General features: G+C 44.9%; 1 protein-coding gene across 7 annotated transcripts in view; it reads left to right on the top strand.

The window, feature by feature from the left end:
* The window catches only part of TBC1D16 (TBC1 domain family member 16), a 33,026-nt gene that overhangs the window by 15,786 nt on the left and 2,755 nt on the right, over window positions 1–14,485 (top strand). For 5 of the 7 annotated variants that reach the window (XM_075044142.1, XM_075044141.1, XM_075044139.1 and 2 more), the window contains 8 exons: window positions 6,956–7,153; window positions 7,980–8,127; window positions 9,180–9,347; window positions 10,043–10,191; window positions 10,980–11,114; window positions 12,254–12,440; window positions 13,591–13,770; window positions 14,312–14,458. In XM_075044142.1, the coding sequence (XP_074900243.1) occupies window positions 6,956–7,153; window positions 7,980–8,127; window positions 9,180–9,347; window positions 10,043–10,191; window positions 10,980–11,114; window positions 12,254–12,440; window positions 13,591–13,770; window positions 14,312–14,458 (1,312 nt within the window). The remainder of the gene's footprint in view (window positions 1–6,955; window positions 7,154–7,979; window positions 8,128–9,179; window positions 9,348–10,042; window positions 10,192–10,979; window positions 11,115–12,253; window positions 12,441–13,590; window positions 13,771–14,311; window positions 14,459–14,485) is intronic. The other 2 variants (XM_075044145.1, XM_075044146.1) reach the window with 2 other exon arrangements.

The raw sequence follows: 14,485 nt of genomic DNA, 5'->3' as shown, positions 1-14,485 counted from the left end.
TGCATTGTATTGTGGAAACAGTGAAATTCTCTCTGGGTGGTGTTGGCTCTGCTAATACTGGGTCAGCAGCAGTGCAGAGTCCGGGGAGTTGGTTAACTTTGTCTGTCAGTAAAAAGTCCCCCTGAAATTCCCAGTTCATTGCTTAGAGCCAAGAATACAAGAACAAAGGTAATCTTCAGGGCTTTCAAGGGACCAGGGTTTTGAAGGCTTGATTGTAATTAGCATAATTAGTGTAGAATTTTATTTTTGCATGGATAGAACTGAAAGAAAAAAGCAAAATAATCCATTGATTTTAAATATAAAATAAACACTGGTAAGAAAGGTCCCCTTTTCCAGTGTGGAATAGGCTGAAAAGCAAACATTCTTTTTCGGGCTTTGCTGAGAAATCACTTTTTCCATCTAAGGAATTTTTTTTTTTTTAAGTGTTGCATTTCGATTGATTTATTAATGAGCTAAAGCCTAGGCATGAGGTGCCCCTTCTCTGTATGGATTGTAAAAATCTGCCATTCAGCTTTTGGAATATTTTCCTTCCTTAAAACGAAGGTAACATTTGCATCATTGAGCAGCATATGCTCGGCTCTAAATGATTTGTTGTGTTTGGCTTCTCGGGAGCTATGTGTATTTTATTCATAAGCATCAAACTGCTAACTCTGCCCCTGCTACCTCACTGCAACAAGAAGTCACAGAGAAAAACCTTGGGTTTTACCTAAGTAGCCTACACCTGTCTGGAATTCTCATCTGTGAAAAACAGATTGCTTGTCTTTTAACTGAAGGTATATGTGTATCACATTCCAGACTTCGATTGGGTAAAAGAGATTAAAACACACATTAATTCACTGCAAACTTCTGATTTTTTTTCCCCCTTCCCATATACATTCAAAATAATTAACTCAAGAATTCTGGGTTTATTTTGTTTTCCTTCTGGTTTAATTCACAGCAGTTGGGGGGAACCCTTTGGAGGTGAGCAGGACTGTTTTTCTAATGCCCCCTCTCGCTGGCTAAAATCACTCGGCTTCCCTTCAGGCCACGAGGACTTGGAGGAATGAATTAGGAGCAACAAAGCCCCCAGTGTAGTGAGGCTTCTCGCTCAGCTGCCGCCCTCCTCGGCGGAGCGGGGCCGGAAGGCAGCACCCAGCGCCGCTGCAGAGGTGGGTCATCCCGGGGCGCCGGCCACTCCACCGCACAGGTCGGCTTTTGTCTGCCAAGATTTGGGATGATGAACCGGCGGCAGAGGCGGACGCTGCGTGTTCTACCTGCGCTGGGTGGTTGTGCGTGCTCTGGGAAGGCAGTCAGGGTGCTGTAAAAGCGGATTGCAATAGCCGCATAAAGCATAACAAATTGTTTTGATCTTTATTTCTCAAGGACAAACCAATTACGCCTATCAGAAGGCAAAGCTGCATAATTGGGTTTCCTTGAGTCCCTCGTTCCGTTGTGTTAAAATATTTTATGTCAGGCTTGTGTTCGCAGAGTTGATGTTAATTCAGAGCCCCGTCCCTGATCACGAAGTTGCTGTTACAGTCCAAGGTCAGAGGGTAAACGTAGAAGTTGCTGCCCTCCCCGCAGCATGTGCCGGTGAGGTGGCCGACGTGTAGAAGGCTGGTAACCACAAACCACCTTCTGCTCTTTTCCTGTACGGGGAAAGGGAGGGATTCCAATGCTTTTAAGATGTAAACAGCTTGTTCTTTGAATATCGTTAATACGAAGAGTGACTAACAATAATACGCTGACTTCTAGAAGCGCTGTTGAATCTGCTTCCTGGTGCCGAGCATGAAAGGATACAATTATTTTTCATAACCTTTTATTTTCCCTTTACGGCAAGCTAAGCAAAGCAAGTTTGTCAGAGGCAGAGTGCTCCTAATTTGGTCTCCAGTGACCTCTGCAGCTGTGATTGGCAGTCTGGTGTCAGGAAGGAACTTGTGCCTGTGAGATAGAAATGAGCAGAACAAATGCCGTAGGACAGCTTGGGTTCCCTGGAGGACACAGGCTAAAAAAGGTGAAAGAAGTGCAATTACAGGAGGTTTTCAGCACAGAAAGTTAATTAGCTACTAAATAGCATTTAGTGCAGTTCAACGTGAGGAAATTTATGTTTTGAAAGCAAACAGATCAATGGAAAGCCTGTGGAACAAGCTTTTGGAAAGTCCATGTTGACATTCATGTACTTTGTACTGTAACGTCCTGGGCAGTTTTTCACAGGTTTCCCCAACAAATGGGAAGAATTGTTAGATTTGTTTCCACACGCGTTTGCAGACATACAGATACACTTCCACATGAGGATGTTTTGACATTTAATTTCAGAAATTCTGGTTAGGCTTTCATCCAGACTATCTAACACCTTTTTCCCTATTCAGTGAGGTCAGTGTAAATCGATTCTGTTCAGGCTCTCTGAGGCAAAGGAACTTCAAGTTCCAAATATTTTCAGCCAAAGGGTGAATTTAACACAATTCTTAACCTAGTTACTCGTCTGTGCTGATCAGATGCGAGAGCTGGTGCGACTGCAGCATTTCACTGTCAATGACTGGCTCTGCATGGCCACGCTCCTCTGGAAGCAGGTGCCATCCTGCGAGTGTCCTTCCAGTCCTCCTCTGCAGCATTACACAGAACGAGCAGAAACATTTTGACAAATTTTTTTTAATCCCAAATTACCAATCTGTTTTCTTTTGCACATCTTTCATATGTCACTGAAGTCAGCACGTTTCACAATTCATAATATATGTATATTGTCAAGGACACTTTTTTTTATCAGAACAATAGATTTGGGTTCCAGCTGCCCAATCTTACCTCACTTTGTACATTCGCTACACTGAATTTTTAGGCATTTCAGGATAGCTTTGAACTTTTATTGATGGATTATTTATTTGAAGCTATCTGTCTTACATGTTTTAGGCAGCTGATGCTGCCATGAGCTATTTCACCTTGCTGGAAAGAAGAGGAACCTAGAAGGTCAGTGCCTGTGGGGAATAGTGGAGAAACAGAGAAGCGCTAACCCCTGGGGAGGAAAAGGGGCATGTAATTCCCATTACATGGATGCTCATACATTATGATGATACTTATTGTCTGTAAATGATGCTTCACAAGCCAGCGTGCAGGAATAACTCGGGCTGTAAGGAAAGCTGTTATTAGTGAAGGCATGCTTTAGTACAATGGTGATGGAGAGCCAACTGAGGAGGGTTTGGCTCTTGCAAGAGGCTCTCTGGGAATTGTGTGGTGCATGCTGACAGCTTAGGTAGCTGCCCCATCACGGGTATAATCTTCAGCCCCTTTCCCTCTTATAATTACATTTGTCACATCGTGTCGTACAATGAGTTATTGGATCTTTGTTGCTGAAATAGCCTTCCCATGTAATTGGTGCAGGTCTCTGCCCTGGCTCTGTAACAGAAATAATAAATGGTTTTATCTCTCTTTATGCTGTAGGTGTGTACAAATGCTTTGACTGAACAGTAAGTTAGGTCCCATTACTACATTACTGCATGTCGAAAGTTTCCCTTGCAGTGTGCCTGACCTCCTCGGATCGGGCGTGTGAGAGAGTTCCCGTGGAGTGGGAGGAGGACGATGGCTGCCTTTCGCAAGCACTTGCTTTCTTAGGGGCTACAAAAGTTCGAGGAATGTAGATACGGTTGATTGCTGTAGTTGATTGTTGAGTGGAGAAAATACAGCACCACCTGTTCTTGGTCACCAGCAAGAATGAGATGCATTTTGAGACAAAAGAGTAATGGGATTTCAGTAAGGAGAAAACACTTAAGTGGAATCATGAATATGTCCGTGGGTTTCCTGCCTCAGGTTTTGCTAATCCTCCTTATTTTTTTTTCCCTGTCCCTTTTATTCCCGTAGACCATGGCACTTGTTCTCTTGTTTTGCTGAGCAGTGCTGCATACTAGCTGGCGCTCTGTTTTTCCTGTATCCCACAACTCAAAGTCTCTCTGGAATGTTCCTCCAGCTATTTGCCTTGCAGTGCTTCAGCTCCCTGCTTTTGCAGGGCACTCTGGTATAAATTCCTCGTCTAACAGATACAATAGTCTGACAAATAATAAATTCTTCCCTTGCATCTGTGTATCTTGTGTGCCTAGTTAGAGGACTCCCCAGAATCCACAAAATTAGCATTGATCATACTACTTGTTACTTACATACAGAATGATCTCAATATTAAAATTATATTTAAAAGTAGTCCAACAGATTAGAATATTTTTTTTTTTAAATCAATATATACAGGAAAAAGTAATTTTAAACACAGTGAGGTTTTTTCTTAATTTCCACAGTGACTAAGTATGCACCAATGTAGGAGGTGGTACTCTCTGCATCTGCTATGTATGAATGTAGGTGTTCATCTACCTCTCTGAAGGGCATGGGGTGTACAGATGTCTCTTTCAGATTTCATCTTCTACATCAATGAAAACATTGGAATTGCTTCCTGGTATGTTGGATGCGTGTGCAAGCTTGTAACTAGTGGCTAAATGTAAACATTTTGACTTGAAGAAGCGTTTCCAGAAAATATAACATTGCCAGCACCTTTGTAACTGGCCTTTCCAGCCTCCTGTAGCTACTTGCATATCTGAAGCAGATTTTGGTTACATAGCAGAAGGAACTGCAGCTGGCAATAGCATTCTGTACTGAGGAGCTACACAATTCCCGGGGATCAAAGCGAGCCTGCCCAGCTCTACTGGTAACTATTGTTTCTTGGCAGTCGTCTCTGCCGCTGGTCGTTTGAGATGATGGTCCTGAAGAATGGGCACGTTGGCCTCTGTGACGAGGGAACTGCAGGACAATGATCCTCACAGCCAACCCAGCTTCCAGCCCTTTGTCGTACTGACCAGTTCATCTTTGCAAGAGTTTTAGAAAATTGCTTGCCTCTGCTTAGTCTTTAAACTAATTTGAGTCATCTCTTCCAGGAAAATCCTGTGTAACCAGCTGTGGCTGTTATGAAGTGTTGCTCCATAAATACCAGCTGCTTATAGCAAGCAGTCCAGCACAAGTGTCTTGAACCAGGACTCCTATTACTTTTGCATTAACATGAGATACTGAATGTTTTAGAAAGTGTGATATTTTGCAGCTTTATCAGAAAGTAATGCTTGATTTTTCACAAAGGCGAATACAGTTTTCATGGAAAAATTCACAAGGTGCAGGTGGTAGTGTATAGCTACACTTGAGACTGGAAGTATCCTGGTGTCTAACCTAGAAAAACTGCTATCGTTCCTCTTTGAGGGAGTTTGGGTATCTTGTGTGATCCTTGCTCACATGGCGATATTGCCATGTCACTTCTAAGACCTCAACCTCCAAATGGCTTGAATGTAAGTTTTGCTTTGATGCTTTCTTTCAGAAAAACGGAGCAGCAGAACTTCATGAACAGAGTGCTCTTTTAGCTGAAAGTAAAACAGACTTGGTCTCATCTACATAATGCTGCAGAACCAGAGAAGGGGGCTCGGGGATTTATTTCCCATGCGTGTGGGCGCTAAGGTTTTGAGTCATACATTTGAACTGGGCGGCTCACAGGGGCTTGGTTAAAAATTTAACCCACAACTAACTGGGATGTCCGGAGACCTGTCCATTGGAATGCAATGACCTGAACCATGGGTAGATGCTGCAAATAAGGCTCGTCCCTGTGGAAGAGGCACTGTAGCCAGGCTTGGAAAGCATACTGATGTGGTGTGCTGCAGATGCATGCTGAGTGTGTGATTTTCAGCGTTCAGTGCCTACATTGTTAGATAAGCGGATTAGAAAACATTGCATAAAGTGGCATTGCAGGGGGCTGTCTTTATACCTGCTACTTGCCTTGTTTTGCAAACCCTGATTTCACAGCGGAACCCATTCAGAGTTTGCGCTGAGATTGTTCACATGTATTGGCCTTTTTAAGAATCAAGGGGTCACAGTTTCAGATTCACTTAATTCTCAAAGCAGTGATATTTTTCTTTTGGGATCAGGGCTGGTGGCAGGCATGTGGGTTTTTTTAATCTAAACTCAGTTTACTCCTACAGATAAATATCTGGGGTGCAGTGAGCTCCAAGCATATTGGAAAACAGTTGGGTTCACTTTCTCTACTTTGTGGTGGGTTAAAGAGCCCATGTGTAACTTCCTGCTCCTTAACTCTCCAAAGTTTCAAGTCTGCAAGCAGAAGCCATTTGTCTAAAGATTATACACATGAATCCAGGCTTGTCAGGTCCACTGGCAAAGGCGTAATGAGAAACTCGAGTTCAGGGGAAATATCTTTGGATCTTACTGGTCACTGAGGGAATTTGCCAGATGGGATCCCGAGTCAATGCTGCCGTCTGAATGCACTCACTCCGCCCATCCCTGGCTCAGTGTGGAGCAGCTGAGCTGCCTGCTGAAGAGGTTGCTTAAGCTGTGGGGCAAGACATCTCTTCCTTGGGACGTTATTCACTAAGTGCTGCTGGAGATGCTGAAGCAGCCTGTCAAGCACCTGTACTTCGGCAGTCATGTTTTTTCAATGGCCCAAGGTTTTCCATCCCAAGGGGTCATCAATCCCAGAGGCACAATGGTTTGAAGGGGTCCTGCAGCTTAGGGCTCTGTGGCATGGGCTGGAGAGTGGGCAAGTGCCTGCTGTACCAGCTCCCCAAACTGGTCCTTGTGCTGTGCCAAAGGAGCAGGGGCTGGGCCACTCCTCGGAGTAATCTGGGCTGTTACCACATGGGGCTTCTTAATTTTGCCTTCTCAAAAGTTAATGTTTTGAGGCATGGTGTTGGCTCTCCCCAGTTCAGTGTGCAAGTTAGGAACAGACCAAAAATAGGATCGGTTTTTGGGATGGTAGGGAATTAATTTAAATAAAAATAATTTAATCTCTTATGTGGGCTGTCAGTTATTGACTCCTTAGACCTGTACTGAATTCCAATTTCAGAGCTCTGACAAAAGATTTTTAACATGGAGCATCTGTGGTTATTGCATGTACCTGCAGTCATCTTTGGCTGATGTCTTGCGGGGCTTTCTTCCTCCATGCTCTTGTCTGCAGGGACACGTGTGACAATCGCATGACCTGCTCCACCAGCTCTGCCTCCAGCCTTGACACCAGTGCCCAGTTCCAGGAGAATAATGGGCAAATGCAGAGCACCAGATGGGACGAACAGCAGAAAGTATTTGCCCTCGAGCAGGTCTGTGGTGTCTTTAGAGTGGACCTGGGACAAATGAGATCCCTTCGTCTCTTCTTTAGGTAACGTATTATTGTGTGTGGTATTTGTGTGCGCTCTGGATCAGTGCGCACTGGGGTCTGGAGGCAGATGGCTTCTGCAGACCTCCTTGGAAGTCTTTCCCTAACGGTTCTTTCCGGGAAAGCAAGTGTCAGCCTTCCCAAGGAGAGCCTCTGAAGTACAGTTATGGGGCCTAAAGGACTTTTTTCCCTAGTAAGGTAAAGGTTGCTCTTAGCTGTCTTACCAAAAATGTTTCAGATAGCCTGGAAGCATGGAAAACATCTTTACCTATGGTACCTCTTCTCTTGCCTGCCCCTCACTAGGGCTCCTCTAGGGTCTTGCTGCTCTTAGCCTCTTCAGTTATTTTTCAAATTATTACAGAAGTTATTAAAAACATTTTTACTCCCTCTTTTCACTCTCACTCCCTGCTTCTTTAGACAATGCTGTGTGTGACCAAGTCCGCTCATCCATAGGAGCTGACTTTGTGTACTGCCTTAATGTTGCTGGGGCATACTTCTTGGGGTTTTTTCTCCAGGGAAGACAAAATTCACATGGTGGAAGGGTAAAAGAGTGCCATTACCCGGCACAAGTGGAGCTGCTTGAGGAAAATGGTCACTATGGCCATGTCGTAGATTCATAGAATATCTCAAGGTGAAAGGGACCATAAGTATCATCAAGTCCCAGAGCTGTAAAATTACTTCTGTGCCCTGTTTTAAGGGACAACTTGGTGCTACACTTCTTTGTAATTTGCTTTCCTCTCTCTCATCTGATATTCCCCCTTCCTGCTGGGCCCCTCGTTATCCTGGGCAATAAAAGCAGGTTGTTCTCCCCTGTTGTTTTGTCCCACAGTGATGAGGCATGCACCTGTGGACAGCTGGTTGTTGCGAGCAGGGAGAGCCAGTACAAGATCTTCCATTTTCACCATGGTGGCCTGGATAAACTGTCCGAGGTGTTTCAGCAATGGAAGTACTGCACAGAGACCCATCTCAAGGACCAGGTACCCAAGCAAGGTTCATGGGGCAAAGGAGTTTTTTCCAGCAGATGTTTCACACTTAGGCTTTTAGCCAGGGGAGCACGTTGGAGAAATGAAGCTATGAGTTCATGTCACCAAGTCAGGCAGAAAGCTGCAATGTTTTGGGTGTTGTTTAGGATGCAACTGCGAGTTGGACGCAAGGTCTCTCTTGTACTTGCTTGTCCCCATGCATTCCTGTTTTGCCTGTGGAATATGGGGGAAGATAATACAGAAGACTTGCTTAGGTAGTTATTTTGCTAGACCCGACAGGTCACCAATATGCTTTAGGCATGTAAGGTGGCTGGGAAATCTGCAGTGGTAGGTCTGAAATTCTGTCAGAGTCTTTCATCCATTTTGTGAAGCGTAGCACACTGCTTTGGAAAATGTTTTGACAAGGCATCTTGCCATATTTTGTTCAATCTACATACAAATGTGATAAGAGCTCTTTAATTATCTGTTTAAGATACTGTATGTGCTTATTAGAAACAGTGATTTTTAAATTTCCATCCTTCCCACAGAGCCCCCTGCTGCTTTTCTTATTATGGTCGCATGGGCTCACTTTTTGCATTGAACAACCTTTGATTTTTAAATTAAATGTCAGCTGCAGTCTTGCACTGGGATCATGAGTGCCCTTAGAGAGCCTGGCAGTGCAGTTCCCTGCTTGCCTAACAGCAATCCCTTTGTATATGGCCAATCATATGTAATTTATTGCAGGCATTCCTGGCAGGGTGAAGTTTTGCTGTAAGCAGCATTAATTCAGTTTCAGGTCAGGGATAAGATTGGGGGAGGAATGGAAACAATTTTTTTTTAAGATGAAGCTGTTTTGTGGTATTCAGATTTTTAATTATTCTAATCACTCTTGCTATTGTAATGGTTGGAATTTTAAAAAAAAACCTCCCCAAGTGCAGTGCCTCAGTGCTTAATCCTATGCGAACCACGCGAAAAGGTTTTCCTGCTCTGAAAATAACCGGGTTTCATACTCTGCTGCTATCTCTGGCTCCTGCCTTCAGTTTTTTGTTTTGTTTTCCCCCATTCAGCAGCTAACTGATGAGAAAACATGTATGCAGTTCTCCATCCGCCGTCCCAAGCTGCCCTCCTCGGAAACCCACCCGGAGGAGAACACGTACAAGCGTCTTGATGTGTCTGCCTGGCTCCATCACCTGAATGAATCCGGACAGGTGGAAGAGGAGTACAAGCTGCAGAAGGTGAGAGGGCTGGCTGCTGCGGTTTTGATCCTTTCTCTCCTGCCGCAGAGTGTGAATCCCCAGGTGGAAGCCACAAGAGTTTGCTTTCGTGCTGGGGGCAAGAACTGGGTGTTTGAGAGTCTAAAGACTGGCATATAGTGCTTGGCTAGAGGTCTTGCTGGGACTGCAGATGAGTCTGCTACTGGCAGAATGGTAGAGCATCTCCCTGGCCATGGAGGGCGAGGTTCTCCAGCTTCTGCTGCCAGTTGGAATTAGTAAACCAAAGTGTCCAGTACTAGACATGTTTGCAAAATGCAGTGTGAACAAATCAAAGGAAGAAAAATCGAGATTACGGTATGAAATAATGCAGGGCTTGCGGGGGAGCACTGGGTCCAGGTCCTGAGAGAGAAGTTTGCAGTGAAATGCAGTGTCTCCAAGATTGAGGATTAAGCCGTGACATGAGAACGACACGTTAATCATAGAGCCTCTCCAGGGGGGGTTATTGACATTGAAATGAGCCCGATTTGTGTCTCGTCTGGGAATAGAAGGCCAGCACTTTCCCTCTAAACATGTGCAAATTGCAGGAGCTTGAATCAAGGCGTCACTTGTCAGGAAAGAACTGCAAAGCCACCAAAGCATAGTAGCGGGCAGTTTCTTGTTGCTGTTTTGGGGGATGCTAAAACTGTACCAGTCATAACTTTTGCTCCTTCTTCCAGGCCATATTCTTTGGTGGGATTGATATTTCCATCCGTGGGGAGGTGTGGCCCTTTCTGCTGCACTACTACAGCTACGAGTCCACCTCTGAAGAGAGGGAGGCACTGAGGCTGCAGAAGAGGAAAGAATACTTTGAGATCCAGGAGAAACGGTAACAGACCAACTTCATCCTCCCCTGCTCATCTCTCCTTAGGCCTGACATCGCAGTAATACTGCTGGTGACGTACAGAGTCTCTACCTCCTTCGCTTCAGGAGAGGCTGATTGGAGTAGAGAAGTGAGAGGGATGGTAAAGGAGGTGTATCGGGCACAGCTGACCTCTTGAGGATCTGGAACTAATACCATATAGCTCAAATATTTTCTTTCTTGGGGTCTTGAAACAGGCTTGTCAGTACCACATAGGAAAGCTTATCTCACAGGCAAGACTAGAAGCAGAACATGTTGGTTTAGCATCCAGAAGGTGAAAATGGGGTCTTGTGTTTCTTTGTAAATGTATCTGGATGTAAAAATTGGAAAGAAGAAGGAATATCTAATTCAACAAAGTTATTACTGCAAGAACTGTATGTTGTAATCTAGTTGTGGGTACATTTAAACTGGAGAGGGACAGTAGTATTATTAATTAGGAGGCAATCAAAACAAAGTGGTGAGTTCTGGTGTGCCACCCACAAGGAGCAGTGGAGAGCAGAGTCCAACTGCTTCTGAAGTGGAGTTTATCACATAAAACACATCATGTCATCCCATTTATAACCCAGGAGGCTCCTTCTAGTAATCCGTTTGGACAGAAAATCTGCTGTTCTGGACAGACCTGCTTGTCTGTTTTTCGGGTGATGAGTACAGGTATAGTTTTTCTCTGAAAACTCAAGCTTAAATAAGGCTTTTTGTTCCTTGTGGCAATCATATTCTTTCTTGGCAATGTACTCCTGTTGCTCCTTAATTTTCAGGCTTTCAATGACTCCAGATGAACAGAAAGAGTTTTGGTGTAAGGTACAGTTCACGGTAGATAAAGACGTCGTGAGGACTGACCGCAGCAACCAGTTCTTTCGAGGGGAGGACAACCCAAATGTGGAAACTATGAGGTGAAGTGTCTGATTCTAGTGTCCCAAACAATGTGTCCTACTGAAGGTATAGAAAACTTGGTAAGCCCCCCTGGCCCAGGCTGCCTGGGTCACTGCCTTGGGAATGTGGAAGAGCACTGTGCATGTGGTGACTGGTATCAACTGATGCAAAAACAAGGACTTTTTCCCCAGTGCTTTCACTACTGCTTTAGCCATTGACTTCTTGATATAACAACCCTGCTCCCATCACCTAGCTTCCCTGCATACATAGGCACAGAAGAGGTGTGAGCCTTCTGTAGCTATGGGAGGGTCATGGGTGCTGCAGCAGGGTTGTGGGCAGTTGCTTGGGTCTGCGGTTCTCCTGACGGGGTGGAAGACAAGAACACCAGAGTCTGCTTCATGGGTGTGTGACTTGTAAATGTGTGCCTACAAAACAGTTAGATTTCATCTAACAGTATGGCTTGGAGCTTCATGGATGTGTAGGCATCAGGTCTCCTTTCCCATGGGCCCTTCATTTCTGTCCTCTTAGTCTTTTTAAATTCTCATTTTCTTTTTATATTTTGGTGTCTGTGTATTGAAAACCTTATCCTGAAGTTTATTTCGCTGGACTGATGTTTGCAGCAGGGTTATCTGTATGTGTTAAAGCACCGTGCAGTGGGGTCACATGTCTTTGTACCTGAGATGAACTGTGTTGTTTGTTCCTACTGCACTGCTCCCAGTGGGCTGTACTGTGGTTGGGAAATAGGAGCCTAAAGGGGTTCTGTTCAAATCCATTGTCTTAGGCTGCTGTGTGCTATTCAGAGTTCTTGTTGCCCGTCCAGGAGCCTCTCTGGATTGATGCAAAAATTATATAATCCTAAAAAATGAGAGTTCCATTTAGGTATAGTGTTCATGTGTCTTTGTTATGCTTCTAGATATAGTTCTTTCAGGGAAAGCAGTTCTTTGGGGTGCAGCATACTGTACAGGTGCTCAAAAGTTCACAAGCCTCCGGGTGCAATTGCGAGTTAATCTTTTAGATGGCAGGAGTGATCTGTTGCTCTTCTGCACTTTGCCTGACTCAGCCTGTACGGTGGCAGTTGGGGTAGAAGGGAAAGGGCACTGCGGTCAGCTGTGACATGCCCTCTCCATGTCTCACCTCTCCACTTGCATCTCTTCTCCAGGAGAATCTTGCTGAACTATGCAGTATTTAACCCAACAATTGGATACTCCCAGGGGATGTCCGACCTGGTTGCCCCACTCCTGGCAGAGGTCCTAGATGAGTCGGATACTTTCTGGTGCTTTGTAGGATTGATGCAGAACACGATCTTCATCAGCTCACCCCGGGATGAGGATATGGAGAAACAGCTGGTGAGGCTGAATGCTGAGCTCCCTTTAGTCCTGTCTTTAGCTTCTCCTCTCCCCAGTCAAATTAGAAGAATGCCATAAAGCAGTTACCTGGGCTGTTGGGTTCCAGCATGCTGAATCACACTCCAAAGCCACAAAATACCTGGTGGATAAAATTGATCCCGAGTGATTGGGACACTCCAGAGGCAGTTATAGCCAATACATTTTCAAAGTAAAGTTACCTTGACTATGCTAAAGGGTGCTGATTCAAGGCATCTTTTATGATCAAATGTATTTAGGATGCTGCTTGCTTTAACTTTGCACTTCTCTCAGGCAGTGAAGACTCACTGGTTTGGTTTTGTCCTGATTCTGGGGCATTTGGTGTGAATGAGGCAGAGGAGTTGATTGAGCTGCAACCCTCTTTTTTTGTGGGATTTTTTTTAAGCTCTTAATATTTTTAATAGATTTTTAAAATTATGTTCAAATGAAAAGCCTTATATATCCGACAGAATTTCTTAAAATAAGGTGATCTTTTTTAAAAATTGGAACTTTTTAGTTTTTAACATGAACTTCAGTTGTTCTCTGGTTAAGATCCTGAAAAATCCATTCTAAACCTGAACAATCCTGTCCGGGTCATGATGGCACCAATTTAAAGCGGTAAACTTGTGGTGGAAACCCCATGGGAGGCTGCTGGTGAGGTGCAGTTAGTTAATGTACAGATTTATGCACTGTAATGTGCCTGTATAGTCAGGCTTTCCAAAATCACTTCCATATTGCTCGGCCTCTATTGAATTGAAATATTGCCTGAGATAGCTATGTCCTTCCTTTTCTCTAGTTTTTACATCTCTAGCTGCTTTCCTCAGCCTGAATCTCTTCCCTTCTTTCTCTTCACGATGTAGCTGTCATGGGATTTTCTTTTCACCCTCCATCCTTCCTTGTGAAATAGCTGCCGTGGCCTGTGAGCTCTGGCCTTTAATGATAGATCCAAGCATGCTCCTGGCTGTGCTGTAATAAACGGGCCGTAAAGCTGGAGCTTTTTGTAAGAAAGAGAACTGTGGCCAGCTCTGCGGGAGCCCAGGTCTGGCACGCGGTGCAGGGGCTCCCCAGGATGGTGGGTGAGGGCGGCACAAGTCCTTGTGCACGAAGCAGTGGCTCAGCTCTGCATCTTTTCCAGATGTACCTGCGAGAGCTGCTACGGCTCATGCACCCGCGCTTCTACCAGCACCTTACTTCCTTGGGAGAGGATGGCCTGCAGATGCTTTTCTGTCACCGTTGGATCCTCCTCTGTTTTAAACGCGAATTTCCAGATGCTGAGGCTTTGCGCATGTGGGAAGCATGCTGGGCTCACTATCAGGTTAGAGAGCTAGCAATGGGCACAGTGCGCGCTGGGCAGCAGTGTGTCCTTTGCTGAATCCTCACCATCCCAGCAAGTGTTGCAGAATTTCCATAAAGGCTCTTAGTAGCAAAGTCTCCAAAATAAGTAGGTATTACAGAGGGTCTGTAACTATCAAAGAGGTTTACCTATGTAGCAGGAGGATGGAGGCCTGCCTCTCCTACTTGAGGATGTCTGGGCTTCAAAAGCAGTTTTTTTCAGAAAGTGCTGAACATCCACTTCTGAAATTCAGACTTCTTTTACACAGTTGGAAAATGTCTTTCCAAAAACCACTAGTCTGCTTTGAAAGCTGTGGTCCAAGCCTTGCTACCGCACTGTAAAGGGAAGAGACTTTGACTCAGCTGTGGTTTGGAATTTACCAGTAACTCACGTTCTGTATATCACTAGGCAAAACTGGAAGGAGCAAAAAATCTCACTAAGGACATGCTTATAGAGGGTGGGGAGGTTAAGTCAGACCTCTGCCTCCACCTGCTGTACTCCAGCCCTTGTTTTCTCATTGCAGACTGACTATTTCCACCTCTTTATCTGTGTGGCCATCGTGGTGATTTATGGGGATGATGTCATTGAACAACAGCTGGCCACTGACCAGATGCTGCTGCATTTCAGCAACCTGGCTATGCACATGAACGGAGAACTTGTACTCAGGAAGGTAAATGCCCGTGCGCTGACGTGGGCT

The sequence above is a fragment of the Buteo buteo genome, chromosome 13 (genome assembly GCF_964188355.1).
Source record: "Buteo buteo chromosome 13, bButBut1.hap1.1, whole genome shotgun sequence".
NCBI classification, from domain to species: domain Eukaryota; kingdom Metazoa; phylum Chordata; class Aves; order Accipitriformes; family Accipitridae; genus Buteo; species Buteo buteo.
The sequence above is the reverse complement of the archived record's forward strand: the minus strand, read 5'-3'. Positions and strand labels throughout refer to the sequence as shown.